Source organism: Cannabis sativa, chromosome 2 (genome assembly GCF_029168945.1).
Source record: "Cannabis sativa cultivar Pink pepper isolate KNU-18-1 chromosome 2, ASM2916894v1, whole genome shotgun sequence".
NCBI classification, from domain to species: domain Eukaryota; kingdom Viridiplantae; phylum Streptophyta; class Magnoliopsida; order Rosales; family Cannabaceae; genus Cannabis; species Cannabis sativa.
Genome location: NC_083602.1, coordinates 7,834,476 through 7,851,571, shown reverse-complemented (window position 1 = coordinate 7,851,571; position 17,096 = coordinate 7,834,476). Strand labels below are relative to the sequence as shown.

At 31.3% G+C, this 17,096-nt stretch overlaps 1 protein-coding gene and 1 long non-coding RNA gene across 9 annotated transcripts; both read right to left on the bottom strand.

The window, feature by feature from the left end:
• Positions 1-503: 503 nt before the first annotated feature.
• On the bottom strand, positions 504-16,398 carry LOC115719901 (5-methyltetrahydropteroyltriglutamate--homocysteine methyltransferase 1-like). 8 transcript variants are annotated; one of them, XM_061110042.1, is made up of 12 exons: positions 15,900-16,397; positions 14,405-14,532; positions 13,923-14,314; positions 13,668-13,831; positions 13,117-13,197; positions 12,841-13,007; positions 12,347-12,597; positions 12,062-12,263; positions 11,500-11,890; positions 10,147-10,203; positions 9,923-10,060; positions 9,700-9,844 (listed from the first exon to the last, which is right to left on the bottom strand). In XM_061110042.1, the coding sequence occupies exons 1-7, from the start codon at positions 16,032-16,034 to the stop codon at positions 12,459-12,461; spliced, it is 1,206 nt and encodes a 401-aa protein (XP_060966025.1). In that variant the 5' UTR covers positions 16,035-16,397; the 3' UTR covers positions 9,700-9,844; positions 9,923-10,060; positions 10,147-10,203; positions 11,500-11,890; positions 12,062-12,263; positions 12,347-12,458. The 8 variants fall into 8 exon arrangements, with proteins under 8 accessions (XP_060966029.1, XP_060966030.1, XP_060966025.1 ...); XM_061110041.1 differs by having other exon boundaries at positions 9,701-10,060; XM_061110040.1 differs by lacking the exons at positions 9,700-9,844; positions 9,923-10,060; positions 10,147-10,203 and having other exon boundaries at positions 11,268-11,890.
• LOC133034709 (uncharacterized) lies at positions 7,558-8,515 on the bottom strand. Its single transcript, XR_009686091.1, has 2 exons — positions 8,466-8,515; positions 7,558-8,363 (listed from the first exon to the last, which is right to left on the bottom strand). It is a non-coding gene; the product is annotated as an uncharacterized LOC133034709 (long non-coding RNA).
• Positions 16,399-17,096: the final 698 nt, after the last annotated feature.

Genomic DNA, 17,096 nt, shown 5'->3' with positions numbered 1-17,096 from the left:
GAAAAAAAAATTGGAAAAAAAATATTCCGACATGTATTTTTGGGCATGGAAATTAACTTAGAGATTGTAACAGAAGGTTGATGGTAGCACTCCTCTTCATAATAAAGCACAATTTCTTGCAAACAACTAAATTTTGTATTACATAAAGCACTATATAATATTAATATTATAGTTTAATTTTGGGTAAAACAATAAACAAATATTAAATGAATAAAAAAAATATAAAATTACATAAAAATTATAAGGGATATTTGCAGCAAAAGTCCTTTAAAAATTTACTTTGATTGAGATTAATCCCCAACCACAAAAAATAGCGGCAATAATCCTCAAAGTCGTACTTTTTATAAGTCCGTTAGTCCCAACTTTAAAAGATATGTTCACTTATTCAAAATTAACACATGTCCAATTATTATTGGTCTAAATTACAATTTTAATTTTAAAAAAATTATAATAAAAATAAATAAATTATTTAAAATTTTTAAAATAATTTTTTTTCTTTTTTCTCTTCCTTGTCTTCTTCATCTCCAGCCACATGCCAATCCCCGCCACCAGCCACCCCAACCCTCACGGCAGCCTCCCCAACCCTCGTGGCAGCCACACAATTGCTTAGTTTTGCCAATGCTCGAGAACCCCAAAGCCCCAAATCTCTCTCTCATTCTCCCTCTCCTTGATCGTGCCAGAGCTTTGGAATGTTCTTCCATCGTCGACGAGATCTGAGCAGACAAGTTACAAATTAATACTTGTTGAGAAAATTATTAAAGGTGTAATGAAATTTGAGCATCATAGTTTCTTCATTTATATAGTTTTCTGCAAGAAGCATGTTAATAAATTTAATTATATAAGCAAAGTTATCCACTAATAGTAGCTTTTAGTATTATATTACCGCCCTCAAATTTCAACTTTTAATATTGTAGAAGATGATACGGTCATTTTGCAACCCATCTAGATGTTTCAGAAATCTTAATAGTTAAATCTAATTCCTAATGCATTGTTTATATGCACCATCCAATATAAGAGTAAAGATGCAGCGTGAGATCCCATATCTAGACAAGCCAACCATAAATTATTTGAATTGCTAATATTAATTTGTATACCCCTAAAAAATATATTTAAATGCACTTCATTGCATTTCTTGCTCTAAATTTTTGATAATTCAATTAATCTTTCTTGGGTGAAAAGGAGGATATCTCGATCGATGAAGAGAACGAGAAAATACCATATGACCCAATATATTTGACAATCAGGCCCAACCCTAATGGTGTGCAGGCAGACCTACTGCACAGGGCCCACGCAAGAAAAGGGCCCAATTTTGTTATTATTATTTTTTTTTTTGATAAGCTCCCTCCCTTGGTCATTGCAAAAGCCCATTTAATAGGGATCATTAATTGAGAGACGTTGGTCTTATCTCTCTCATTCTTCTCCTTCCCAACAAAAGCTCATTAATTTTTAACCTTTTTAATTTTTTTTTTTATAAACCAAGTATTAGACTATTAGTCAATTAAGTACCAAATTTCCTAGTTTTTAATAAACTAACGGTACCAAATTTATTAATACCATTTAATTAATTTTTTTAAAACTTTTGTATTCACCTACTATATATATATATATATCCCATTTAAAGCTTTTTCATCCACATCAAAAATCAAAATTATTTATGAGAATTGAGAAGAAAGATATTAGATATATTTTATTATCATCTATATTTTTAGTTTTTTTTTATATATATATATATAAAAAAAAAAAGAATTGAAGAATAATATCATTCATTGAAATTTTTTGAGGCAAATTTATCAACGGTTAATAGAAGGTATGTATTTGATATTTATTCTTTGTTCATTGTATCTATATTGTTTATTATTTTTAATTTCAAATCTGTATATTTGTTATATTTGATCTCACTTTTTATGATTAACAGTGTAGTTAATATTAGTAGTTAGCTAGTTTTTTTTCTTTGTCTTTTTACCTTTTATTTTTTAAAAAAACTAAATATACTTATTTACGTATTTAATGCTGAAACTAATAGAGAAAAAAAAAGTATGTAATATGTATTATACCTATTTACATATTTACATAATGTATATGTTGTAATTCACCATTGTTTAATACTGTCAATCAATCATATTTTTGTAAATTTTTTTTAATTGAGATTAATTGTTATTTAGTTAATTATTATTTATTAGTACAATAACTTTATTCTAAAAATATCATTACATAAATCAGAAAATCAATTTTAAATGAGCATTGGCCAATTGGTGACGGCAAATTTTCACAATTTGAAGTTTTAAACTTTGAAGACGGAATTAGCAGCAAATATCATGTTTTTTCATCCCTTTTTGAACTTTTAAATTAATAATTATTATTATCTTGATTGTTCTTTGAAATATTATATTAGTTGTTGCTATTACTTTGTCTCATAAAATTAAAAAATATGAGTCTGGGTATGAAAAGCGTAAGAAAAAGAAAAAAATTGAGGAGTTAACGCAATCTCAAAGAGGAGCTCTTGATAAATTCATTATAAAAGAACCACAAGTTTCTTTTGAAAATCATAATCATAATGTTGTTGATACTGAAATTTCTGAAAATATGTTGCCTATTATTGAGAATCATAGTGAAAATGATAATGTAGAAAATAGAAGTGACATGCCTATTGAAAATGATAATGTGGAAAATAAAGATGATGTGCCTATTGAAAATGATAATCTAGAAAATCAAAATTTTGATTATAAAAATTGTGATGATGACCATTTGAATAATTCACTCGAAAATAAAATTTTAGAGGATAATAATAATGCTGAGCAAACAAACTCATTTAAAAATTTACTTGACACATTTGATCCAAGAAATTGGGATGCTCTTGATCCAAAAATGATTGATTTATTTGTTAAAAATTATTTAAGTAAACATTTCTCTTTTTATGTCATGATTATTTAAAATCGTTATTATCATTGTATACTTTGTCACTATTGTTATTTCTAATAAATTTATTTAACACATAATAAAAATTAAACAATGAGTTATAACTACGTAATTTATACATAATTTTTTGAAATATTTAGTTATATAAAATAGATCTAAAAATATTAAAAAATTTGTAAAGAAACTCACTATCCAATGTTGAATCTATAAATTGATTGAGAACTTATTATATAATATTTGTTATTATATTTTGTACTTTTTAATTATTCCTAGTGAAAAGTCACACGTGCACGTGAAATATTTATGACTATATTAATATAAGAAATGTTAAAAGTATTGATAATACTTAACGATATTGTAATGTATTATACCACTATTAATATGATTACTGGATCTCATATAATTTAATTTAATAATTATTATAAAAAATCATTAATCTGTAAGGCAAAACTATCCCTACTCACATAATATATAAAGAGAAGCTCTCAATACACCAAAATAATTGGTTACACAATTTATGTTCCTATCGTATTTTCAGTACGTAAAATAATTTCATTTTGTTTTATTGTACTACACTTTAGTTATTTAATATATTCTGTATATTTTAAATAATTTATTGTATTGAAAAATATAGTTTAAATATTTTTTTTGTACTCGTATTAATTTTAATACAAGAGTGAAACAAATTGTTGAACTAAATTTTAAAAAAAAAATTATTAAAATTTTATTAAAAATTTGCGAGATATTTTAAATAATTGCAATGTACATTGTTATTTTTTTTTTTTTTTAAAAAAAAAAAGATTATATATATATAAACATAACGAAGATGCATCACACACCTATTTTTGCATCATATATATAAACCCCTAAATATAAATATATAAAAGAATTTTGTGGTTATCTTAAGAAATACAATCATTTAAATTTAAATAGTAAATTACACTCATGTATATAATATTTTCATAGTATAACATCTAAATTTTAATTTGTAATAATCAATTATTCAAAATTTATCAAAATATTGTAAACCATTTTAGGATCTCTAACTTGATAAGTAACATTAAATATTTAATTCGTCAAAGAAAAATAAATGGTATAGTAAGTAACTCACAGTTGAAAAGCAAAATTATTTTATCCAAGTCATAATTCAAAAAGAAAAAAATATAAAAAACTTATTTATCATTTGTTTATAGATTTAATGACACCAAAATAGTATTTATCTAATTACTAAAATTCTATTGTAAGGTTATAGCTTAGTTACTACTTGGTATAATATAAATCTCACAAATCACTCACATATGAGCAATGTAAGACAAATACACACAATTTTTTTTTAAGATTTAATCACACTAAAATAGTATTTAATCTATAAAAAATATATATTATTATGAAATATTAGTATTATGTAATATTATAATTTAGAGAAAAAAAATAGAGAAGAGATGAGAATTTTCTGAGTGTTTTATTCCAATAGGTGATCTCCTATTTATATACATACAAGAGTCAAATATTAAGAAACTAAGAAAAAGGGAAACTAAGAAAAATGGATTGTTGATTACGTTAATGGTAATAAATAAAAAATTTAGACATCCACATAATTAATAAGTTGTGACCCACAATTATTAGAATAGAATAATCCTTTATCAATAGTACCCTGGAGATAGCGAAGTATGTGCTTAATCCCTTTCCAATGTCTATATGTTGGAGCAGAACTAAATCTTGCTAATAAATTGACAGTAAGCTATATCAGGTCTTGTACAATTAGCAAGATACATCAATGCTCCTATTGCACTAAGATATGGTACTTCTGGACCAAGGAGCTCTTCATGTTCTTCTCTAGGTCGAAAAGGATCTTTTTCTACATCAAGTGACCTAACTATCATTGGGCTACTCAATGGGTGTGATTTATCCATATAAAACCGTCTCAAAATCTTTTCAGTATATGTTGACAGATGAATGAAAATTCCACATTTTAAATGCTCAATTTGTAGACCAAGACAAAATTTTATTTTTCCTAAATCTTTCATTTCGAACTCTTTCTTTAGATATTCCACAGCTTCTGAAAGTTTTTCAAGAGTTCCAATAATATTCAAATCATCAACATATACAGCAATAATAGCAAACTCAGGACTTGAACTTTTTATAAAAACACATGGGCAAAGAGGATTATTTTTATATCCTTCTTTTAATAAATATTCACTAAGTCAATTGTACCACATGCGTCCTGATTGTTTTAATCCATACAATGATCTTTGTAATTTAATTGAGCACATTTCTCGATTGCTTGAATTATATGCATCAGGCATCTTAAATCCTTCAGGGATCTTCATGTAAATATCACTATCTAATGATCCATATAAATAAGCTGTGACTGCATCCATTAATCGCATATCGAGTTTTTCACTCACAGCCAGGCTAACCAAATATCTTAATGTTATTGCATCCACCACAGGAGAATATGTCTCCTCATAATCAATACCTGGCCTTTGAGAAAAACCTTGAGCTACCAGTCTTGCTTTGTATCTCACAACTTCATTTTTCTCATTTCTTTTACGTAAACATACCCATTTGTATCCAACGGGTTTCACACCTTCAGGTGTTTGGACTATAGGTCCAAATACTTTGCGTTTAGCAAGTGAATTCAATTTTGCTTGAATTGCTTCTTTCCATTTTGGCCAATCTTTTCTATTTTGACATTCTTTGATAGATTTAGGTTCAAGATCCTCGTTTTCATTTATAATTTCTAGCGCTACATTATAAGCAAAAATATTGTCGACAATTACTTCGAGTCGGTTCCATTCTTTTCCTGTATTGACATAATTTATTGAGATCTCATTATTGCTAATATTTTCAGGTACCTGAATCTCTTCAAGAGATTTGTTTATGTCAACATCTTCCTCGAAATTTTCAGCCTCTTCATTAGGGCCATCTTGATTATTTGCTCCCTTTCTTTTTCAAGGATTTTTATCTTTGGAACCGACTGGTCTACCACGTTTCAAATGTGCTTTAGAATCATTAATTAATTCTCCTTCTGGGACTTCAATTCGAATTGGAGCATTTTAAGCTGGAATATGTGATTTTGTAATTTTCTTTGGGTCAGTGAATGCATTTGGTAATTGATTTGTAATATTTTGTAAATGAATTATTCTTTGAATTTCAAGTTCACATTAATTTGTACGAGGATCAAATTGAGATAATGATTGTGCATTCCATATAATTTCTTTTTCCAGCTGTTTCTTTTCCCCTCCCCCTAAAGTTGGGAAACTTGTCTCATCAAAATGACAATCATCAAAACGTGTTGTAAATACATCTCCAGTTGTGGGTTCGAGATATTTAATGATAGATGGAGATTCATACCCAACATATATTCCCAGCCTCCTTTGAGGACCCATCTTTGTTCGTTGTGGTGGAGCAATCAGAACATATACTGTACAACCAAAGATTCTTAGATGGGAAATATTTGGCTCCTGACCGAAAGCCAATTGTAGTGGGGAGAATTTGTGATATGATGTTGGCCTAATGCGTACAAGTGCCGCAGCATGTAAAATAGCATGTCCCCAAGCTATAATTGGGAGTTTTGTTCTCATAAGTAATGGTCTTGCGATTAATTGGAGGTGCTTAATAAATGATTCTGCTAGATCATTTTGTGTATGTACATGAGCAACAGGATGTTCAACATTTATCCTTATTGACATACAATAATCATTAAGAGCCTGTGATGTAAATTCACTAGGATTATCAAGACGGATTGTCTTGATTGCATAGTCTGGGAATTGTGCTCGTAATCGAATTATTTGAGCAAGCAATCTTGCAAATGCTACATTACGAGTAGATAATAAGCAAACATGTGACCATCTAGTTGATGCATCTATCAATACCATAAAATATCTGAATGGTCCACATGGTGGGCAAATAGGCCCACATATGTCGCCCTGAATTCATTCAAGAAATCTAGGGGATTCAATTCCAACCTTTACCGGTGAGGGCTTAATGATTAACTTTCCTTGAGAACAAGCAGCACATGAGAACTCACTGGATAAAAGAATCTTTTGGTTCTTCAATGGATGACCATGTGAGTTCTCTATTATTCTACGCATCATAATTGAACCGGGATGGCCTAACCGGTCATGCCAAATAACAAATAAATTTTTCTGGTTTGTTAACTTCTCGTTCACAATAACATGAGTTTCTATTGTACTTATACGTGTAACGTACAAACCTGAAGACAAACCAGGTAAGTTTTCTAATATGCATTTTTTTCTTGAAACAATAGATGTAATGCAAAGATATTCAAAATTATTTTCATCTATTGTCTTAATATGATATCCATTACGACGTATATCTTTGAAACTCAACAGATTCCTTTTTGATTTGGTGGATAATAAGGTATCATCTATAATAATTTTTGTTCATCTAGGCATCAATATAATGGCTCTTCCGGAGCCTTCAATTAAATTTGCAGTGCCTGATATTGTATTAACATTTGCCTTCATTCTTGATAAATTTGAAAAATATTTATCACTTCTAAGTATTGTATGAGTGGTTGCGCTATCCACCAAACACATATCATCACCATTATTTGTAGAATCATGTATAGAATGACAAATGTCCATTACTTCATTAACAAAAAAAAACATAATAAGTTCAAAATATAAATGCTTAAATAATAAAAGTTCATTACATGCCAAATAAAATAAACACCTTAAAGTAAATAAATGATAATAATAAAAAAAACATAACAAAGAAAAGTGACTAATTGTGGACATTCCCATCTCCATTATCGATATTCATGTTGTTATTAATGAGATCTTCATTAAAAAAATTTGCAACATCTAAGTGTGTAATATCCAAAGGCTCTTTGAGAAAACCATCATCTTGATAGGCAAAATTTGCTTCTATTTTCTCCTTTCCTTTCACGGATGCTTGATAAAGATCAACAAGGTGTTTTGCCGTACGACAGGCACGTGCCCAATGTCCTTTTATTCCACATCTGGAACATAAATTTTCAGAATTTCTATGATTATTATTTTGAGGACCTTTTCCCTTGTTCTCAGTAGTTGTGCTTTTCATTGGAGTATATGAATTTTTATTTTGACCATTACGATGCCAAACATTGCTTCGACCGCGATCGCGACCACGACCACGACTTTGATTATGGTCACGACCACGTCTATTACTTCGATTATGATCACGACTACAACTATGATTATGATTGTCAACAATTGATGTATGACTATGGATGCTAAACAAATTAAGTCACCTGACATAATAATCAATCAAGACCATTAACTTACTAAGAACTTCATGGGCCGTAAGCCGCTTCTTAGGGTTCCTTACAAGCATTCTTCGAATAAGATCCTTTGCACTTTCAGATATGCTAGGCCATGGTTCAGAGATAAAATCGAGTTCTCCCCTTAAAACCTGCTCAAATATTCCTTGCTCCAATTCTGATTGATCCATTAAAAAGCAGGTACAATCGATATAAGTCCACAACTATGGATGATTAATGAATTTGTAAAACAACAAGATATGAAACATAAGATCCTTACCATCCCAAAATGGGGGCACTCCACTATGTAAAATATAAATGATTACCCCAAATAGCCCAAACATCACATTACGGACCATAATGCTTCCGTAACACTTCTGGGACGACATAGTAAGGACTACCGACCCATGTAGCAGAAAGGTCCATCTTCACTTCCTCTTTCGAACTATTTTGGTTTCCATCCACTTTCTTGTAATTTCCTTGACTGCATTTCCCATACACCAGATCATACCATTAGAGATAAGAAGAATGAAAAAAAAAAAACGTGAATATAGACATTTTCCTTATAGAGAAAATGTCAAGTATGTGAGAAAGGCTATTTACAATGCCATTTTGCAAAAATGCCCCATACATACCATTCTTTGCTTTTTCTCTAAACGTTGTTTCTCAGCATTTGCCTTCTCATATTCTCCATTCTCCAAATGTCGTTGGTCTGGTCTAAGCCTGGAATCCGTAGGATATATAAAATAGAAAGACATAATACATATTGTTGCCCCTGTCACCATTAACATAATACATGCTTTCATCCCACTTTCCAAATATTGTAGCAACTTTTTTCCCCATAAGATCTTCAAAGAAATCCATGAACCCGTATTTGTATTACATCATCGGATAAGAACGAATACCTCGTTAAATATGGTAGAGAATTGAAGAGCTAGATCTGAAACATATATACTAATAAGAAAATTGAAATCTAAACGTGAAACTAACATTAGAAATAGAATGGAGCAGAGAAAATGAAGCTGGGTAAGAATCACAATGTAATGATTGACTGCTGGTTTTCTTCTAATGAAACTTCAATTAAAAAGAAAAAAAATTCAAGGCTGCTAATGGCAAGTTTTAAAGAAATTTGCGAAAAGCCAAGACAAGAAAAAACCACCACAAGGGTCCATATATAATTTTAAACCGAATTAATAAGTTCACCGAGAATCTTTAGCCATTGTTCATAAGTTCATTTACTAACAAGCCGTAAGACAAAGAATCTCCCTAATAAATGTCATGTGAAACGATTAAAATCACTTTTGGTACATTCAAAATCCCAATAGATGATTTCCTAATAGGAAAAAATTCAACAATAACCCAGTTATCAAAATTCATTATTTCTTAATTTTCGGGTCCAAATTCATGAATAAATATAACTCTGTTAATAAGTACCTCCATTCTTCATACATGAAGAAAGAAAGAAAGAAAAATCAGACACCCAAACACAGAGTCAAGCAAAGTAAAGGAAAATAAAAAGGTAGAAAGAGTACCCCACGAATAAGGTGAGGGGAAGTGAGAAGGCATTTGGCGCTCCATAGAGGATCGTTGAGGTCCGCGCCATGGCGTTCGAGCTCTGTGGCGAGTCCGCCGTCGATAACGGCGGCACCGCCGGACTTCCTGAGAAACTCCGTCATAAGAGATGTATCCATTCAACGATGAAACAAAGAGAATGCAAATGAGAAAGGAAATACAAACCCAATACACCATTGTCGATCGAAGCTCTCTCTCTCTTTACTCTGCTGATTTTGTTTCTCTCTCTAGCTTCTGAGAAAAGCTTCTCTCCGAGCAAGTCCGATAATTTATGGTTATTGAACAAAACAGTGGTAGTGTACCCTAGAGAGAAGAAATTAGCAAGATTGGAAGATAGGTCTTTTTGAATGGGGAAGCAAGTGTGAAATATGATATGAAATTAATAATACCTGTTCCGGCTATGACGAGGATCTTGGAAAAACCTATACCGGAGTGCAAAGCCATAGCTGCATTTGGTTGATCGTAAACCAAAGCGAGAAAATGGGATATACGGTTTGTTAGAGAGATATGTGGCTAAGATGATTTTTTTTTAATTTAAAAAAAGATTATTTAATTTTTTGGGTTTAATTATTGAGTTTATTTATTAACGGGAGATAAACCTATTAACATCGTTAAATTTAACAGAATATTCTTTGTATATTCTGTTAAACCAAGAAATATCGTTAAACCAAGAAATGCCGTTAGATAGACACTTTTAATATATAAAGATATCCTATTTTATAATAATTCTACAATAAATTGGCCAATCTAATATATGTTCACAAAATCATTTTTATTTAATATACAAAAATTATATTTGAATAATTATTATTAGTATTTTTTCTTTTTGAAATCACTTGACTAATTATTTGAAGAAATGAATGTGAGTGCTTTTATGATTAAATGATAAAAAGATTTTATGGTAATTAAAAAAAAATTAAAGACATTTTTGTAATTTAGTATTGTCAACTTTTATATAGCTTATAGATTTTTCTGTATATAAAAATCAAAATTAAATAATTTAGAATATATATATATACTGAAATTGATAATCTAGTCTAGACAAATTACAATATAATAGATCATAAGATAGATTTATAGGAAAACTTGGAGTTGGATCAATAGCAACCAGCTAAAAAAACACTATTATTCTTATAGTTTCTCGTCACTTGTCCATATGTCACTTGTGTGCTTATTGAATAACAATTTTTTAGTTTTGAGAGACTTTGATAATCTTTGATTAAAATAGGCTAAATAAGTATTTTGGTTTAGTGTGATTGTTTTGTTCTAATCACAACAAGTAGTATGAAGAGCCAAATTGTTCGTAATGAAATTGTTTCAAAGATTCAATATAAATACCAACAATTCGACTCGTCCACGGTCTTGTGTTGATCAATTTTAAGATTCTTACAAAATGAGGTTCTTCTTTGTTGTTGGGAGAACTTGTTAGTTTTTTGTACTAGTGTTTAATTAATTTAGTTTTCATTTTTCAATATGTTGGATGATGAATTCATAGTTTGAAAACTTTGAATTGAGTATTAATATTCTTTTTATTCTTCACTTCTTTCCAATCAATTCTTCCATGTAGAAACATGTAAGGAAAAAACAGATACAAGAGGATATATGATAAAATGCAACATCAAGACTCTCCATTGGGCATTTCAAAAACTTCTAGATTTACTGCAAGAGAAAAACATCAACCAAATTTAAAATGGTTGATGGATTATTCGAGCATGAGTAGAAAAACAGATACTTATCATTACCAGACAATGGCAGAAAACGAGCTCACTTAGCACTGGCCAGCTGGGAGCGGAGAAGCTTGGCAGCAGCAACCATGTTGCTAAGGGCAGGCTTCACTTCAGTATATTTGCGAGTCTTGAGTCCGCAATCAGGGTTGACCCACAGAATGTTAGTCTCCAAGACAGCAAGCATCTTATTGATCCGGTCAGCGATTTCTTCTGCAGATGGGATCCTTGGTGAGTGGATGTCATACACACCAGGGCCAATGCCAGCGCCATACTTCACTCCCTCTCGAAACACAGACAGAAGCTTCTCATGAGATCTTGAGTTCTCGATGGTAATCACATCAGCATCCATGTTGATTATCGAGTGGATGATGCCATTGAAATTTGAGTAGCACATGTGGGTGTGAATCTGTTCAACAAAATAATTTAGACAACCAGACGCGACTCTTCACATTTGAAACATTGATTGAATTTTCTCAAAATCTCCCTATATTTTCAAAAGTAGGTAAACCTAGAAGTAACTTTTATCTTAGGATACAAATCACAGAACTTCATGTAAAATAGATCAGTATGACTGAACCTGAGTAGTATCTTGGACACCACAGTTGGTGATTCTGAAGGAGTGAACGGCCCAATCAAGATAGAAAGCCTGCTCGGACTTCCTAAGAGGCAAACCTTCTCTTAAAGCAGCCTCATCAATCTAGATAACAGTAATTCCAGCCTTTTCAAGATCCTCAACTTCATCCTTAATCGCCAAAGCAATTTGATAGCAGGTCTCAGACCTGAAAGCAAAAAGACATTAATAAGGGAAAAAGTAAAAAGAAAAGATAAATATCCAGAAAATTAATTTATACTTGTATCTTACCTTGGTTGATCATTTCTAACGAAAGACCAATTCAAAATCGTTACAGGACCAGTGAGCATTCCTTTCATTGGGCGCTTAGTCAAACTCTGAGCTAATGAGGACCAGAAGACTGTCATGGCCTTGGGGCGACTGACATCACCATAGATGATAGGTGGCTTGACACAGCGAGATCCATAAGACTGAACCCACCCATTGACAGTGAAGGCAAAGCCAGATAATTGCTCTCCAAAGTACTCAAACATATCATTCCTCTGATTGACAAAGGAGCAGTTTAATAAGATCTTCATAAAAAGATATAAATGTGAAAACTATACATCAATGTCGAGCTCTTCTTGGAGCTTGACAACTTTGTTAATCTCCTCCTTGATCGCACTGACATAATTTTCTTCGGAGATTCTAATGTATACACCAATAACAGTTCAGTTAGTTCAAACAAAATCATTTAGAAATTTTTTAGGACAATTATAGCAATACTCAGCTAGCCAGGAGCTCACTTTTTAGCCTTGTATTCACGACGGACTCTTCTGAGATCCATGGTCTGAGGGAAGGATCCAATTGTGGTAGTTGGAAGAACAGGAAGGCTCAACTTTTTCTGCTGGGCATCCAGCCTGACACTCACATTTGTTGCTCGACGGTTGTCAGAGCCCTTCAAAGCAGCAGCCTTTAAAAGCAAAGAATTGCAGTCCAGAGTAAGGAAAAGATGATCACATCAAAACTATAGAACATGAGATGTTGAAGTGGACATCTATTCACATTTAACATAGACTTACTGATTTTTGAACATGCTCATTTGTTACCCTAGTTGAAGATTTTCTTGAAGCTTGAGCTGCTGCATTGGCAGCAAAGAAAGCCTGGAGACAAATAAAAAACCAGACACTGAATTTATTCACTTGTATTGTAGAATTATATAGTAGGCCAGCACAAAAAGTTACATAAAAAAAAATCATAAAGAAAAATCCAAGCTCGACTGATCATCACTTGACACAACAAGACAGCGGCAACATTCATAATTACATTTATATGTAGTCCTGTTCATACAGTGTCTTCCTAGTTAGAGCTAAATAATAAAATTACGTAAAAATAATGAAAGGAATATCCCTATAAAAATTTATAGATTACAAAAGAGAGAGGGAAAAAAGCTCAAAACTAATAAATCAAATCCCAATTCCTCAAGAATCAGAAAGATATAAAAAAGTAGCAAGTTATTATGCAAATAATTTAACTAACAAGCTTGCAACTAAATTAAAAAACCTATTAAGTATAATTTTCTGTCTGGAAAAATATTGAAGAACAAATATAATATGTAGGGAGAAAAAAGCACCTCATCCTTGTGTCCAGACAATACCTTAGCCAGGGCATTTACTTCAACTACTTTTTGAGCAGCAAATGCAAGCCATGACTTGATCTCCGCATCTAACTTAGTCTCATTCACAAGATCAACCGCAGTGTGTAGAAGAGAGCAGGATGTAGAGACAACAACCTTGTCTACAGCATGTGAAAGATAGCAGAAAATACTTAAACCTCTAGAACAGTAGTAACATTCTAAACCAACGCAAAGAACTTATAGAAAGAATACCTTTTCCAACAATACCCTCAAGTGCCTCTAGGGTACTGATGGAAGATGCAAGATCGTTGGCCCATATATTGCGCCCATCTACCACTCCAGCAAACAAGTATTTTCCAGAAGGAAATCCACTCTTGATCAAATCAAGGATCTTTGTTCCACAGACCAGGTCAAAGCCATACCCAGCTACACCCTTTAGAGAGGTAAGTGTTTTGTATGCCTCGGCAGGAACATCAGCAAAATATGATTCAATTATAACATTCAAACCAGACAAAGATGACTCTAGTTCTGAGTAGGCATGAGTAAATGCTTGTAATTGGTGAGAATCAAGATCCTTCACAAGGGTGGGCTCATCAAACTGAATCCAAGTGGCACCTGCAGCCTTTAGTTCAGCCACAACCTCCCTGCATAGCATAGACCATTTTTGGTTGACAAGATTTAATACAAGATAACATTGAAAAAGGTAACGTCTGATAAAAATATAATATTCTTACTTGTAGACTGAAAGAATATTTCCAATGAGGGAAAGAAGAGAGAAGGACTTCTCAACACCTTTTGCTGGTTTTGATAGCAACAAGTAAGACACTGGACCAACAAGAACTGGTACAGTATCTAATCCTAGCTGCAAGGCAAGTATTATGAGAAGAAATTAAGCATCTTATACAAATTATTAAATTGAAAAACTTTACCAAGCTTGGTTAGATCTTAGAATCAAATGCAATATAGAGTATTCTTTAGTTTAATATTTCTAAAAGGAAAATAAAAAAACTCAGTCCTTTTCTCCTTTTAAACTTCTCTCTAATGTCTCCACATTTCTAGAATTAAGAATCCATAATTGATCTTGATAGTACTTTCAGTTTCAGCTGGAAAAATTAAAAGAAACTGACTTGATCATTGAACTCAAGCTTTAAGATAAGGAACAACAATGAAAATTACAATACACATATTTACAAGCAACAATGTTTTCTATGAACATGTGACATGGGTTTCCAGAAATTCATCTTGTATTCTCACAAGGCAAGGGAAAAAAATTCAACACAGAAATATACACACATATATATAGAGATTGAAAGCAATGATATGTGCACACAAGTAATTTACCAAGATTTTACTCACAATGACATGGCATACCTTCTTAACATAGTGGATTCTACCTTCAAATAATTATGGCTGGATGAAAAACATGCCATATGTTGTGTAAAAAATTAGTGCACATATCATCAATATTCAACAGTTGTGAATTGCGAGAGTAGAAGTATCTCTGAATTCTGTAAATAATTTGTAGAGCAAATAAAAAATAACTTTTAATAATGAACTACCAACAAACAAACAAAAGATATTATTGAGGAACTTCCCCCCCTCATGTTATCGAATTCTTAGACAAGTTGATGGCATAAAAGATTGGAGAAATTGTAAAACTCTTATACTTACAGCTTTAGCTTCCTTAAATTCTTGCACTGCCTTGTGTGAATATGGAAACTCTTATACACACCAGGGCCTTTTCAAGATCCTCAACTTCATCCTTAATTGCCAAAGCAATTTGATAGCAGGTCTCAGACCTGAAAGCAGAAAGACATTATTAATTTATACTTGTATCTTACCTTGGTTGATCATTTCTAACGAAAGACCAATTCAAAATAGTTACAGGACCAGTGAGCATTCCTTTCATTGGGCGTTTTATTTTACTAGGTGTTTAAATGATTTAAACCAACAGAACTAATTACAAAATTGTCAACTTTGCACGATAAAACTAATGAAAAATGCATAATCTTGAAAGAGACATTATATCAAACACGTTGCGAGCAAAAATGCCAAAAAACAAATTAATTCCAAACTTGTATTGTATGATAAACCCAGCGAGCGTCAAGGAAGATAATCAAGCCCTATGAGAACTAATACCGAGCAATAACAAAAATTCATACATAAGGCACGAAGAGATAGACATAGAAAGAAAGAAAGAAAGGAAAAAAAAATACTGAAACGACATACATACATGATCTTAGAGGACGATGCAACTGCGCCGCCGCCGGTGAGTGGGTTCCTTGGTGGAGAGGGAAAAAGAGGTTTTTTTGTGTCTCTGAGTCTGTTGTGCAGTGAGATGAGGAGTGGAGAGTAGGATAGCATCTGAGATTGATTTTTACACTAACTGAGAAGAACAAGTTTTGATTTGGTTTAAGGAAGAAGAAATCCCATCCCTCCCACATGGACGAAACATAACTTTTTTAATATGTTTATATTGATTACTTTATACAATCCTATCGCCGGGTCCAGTCCCGTGGGCCTGTAACCAAGTGGGGCAAAGTAGTTGGGTTGCATCTAGCGTGGGCCGTACTCCCTAGTCATATGGATGGTGCTCACTCCGACCACCCTTGTAGGGACGTGGTCCCATTCCTACAAGATGGTTAGGAGCTTCAAGTGGCTGAAGTCTAAAGCACCGCACGCTGCCAACCTGGGGAGTAGAGTTGACAAGCATGTGACTCTCTGAGGGTTCATGATAAACCACCATCTCACCTGGCTAACGGTCCACGCGTTGCAAACAACTATTTTTTATTACATCACTAAATAATATAAACAATTATTTTTTTTATTATTACACAAACTACCATATAATATTAATATTATAGTTTAATGTTGGTAAACAACTATTTCTTTTTAGGCTTTTTTTCACAACAAAATTAAAATTATTACAAAAAATGTGTAAAAGAAAATTATTTGAAAAATTTATACATTTTCAAAATTTATTACATAAAATCATACATTTTAATCATTAAATAATATAAATCATTAATGATTAAACTAATTACCATAAATAGATTATTATATTAATTAATGTTTATAATATTATTTTGTAATATTTTATCCTTATGTTTATTATATTAATGTTTTAAAAATTATTAATAATAAAACATGTTTATTAAAATTCAAAATAAAGAATTTTGTCAAATTAAGTAAATAAATAATAAACAATTTTATAAAAATAAACAAATTAAATATTTTTTTTTATTTAAGATAAATGTTTATTATCTATTTTAGTATGAATTAATATAACTTAATAATTTTTTTTCAATAAAATACAATATCAAAATTATAAACATTAATGTACATAAATATAAATCAATGCTTAAAATTCTAAAAAATAAACATGACACGCAGAGTGATATAATAAACATATCTGAATATTATTAT

What these genes read in the sequence shown, in the direction of transcription:
- LOC115719901 (XM_061110042.1), bottom strand. Translation starts at nt 16,034, where the DNA reads ATGCTATCCTACTCTCCACTCCTCATCTCACTGCACAACAGACTCAGA. An exon ending in TGAGGGTATTGTTGGAAAAG is followed by an intron (nt 13,832 to 13,922) that starts GTATTCTTTCTA and finishes CACATGCTGTAG; the next exon opens with ACAAGGTTGTTGTCTCTACA. An exon ending in ATGAGCATGTTCAAAAATCA is followed by an intron (nt 13,008 to 13,116) that starts GTAAGTCTATGT and finishes TTGCTTTTAAAG; the next exon opens with GCTGCTGCTTTGAAGGGCTC.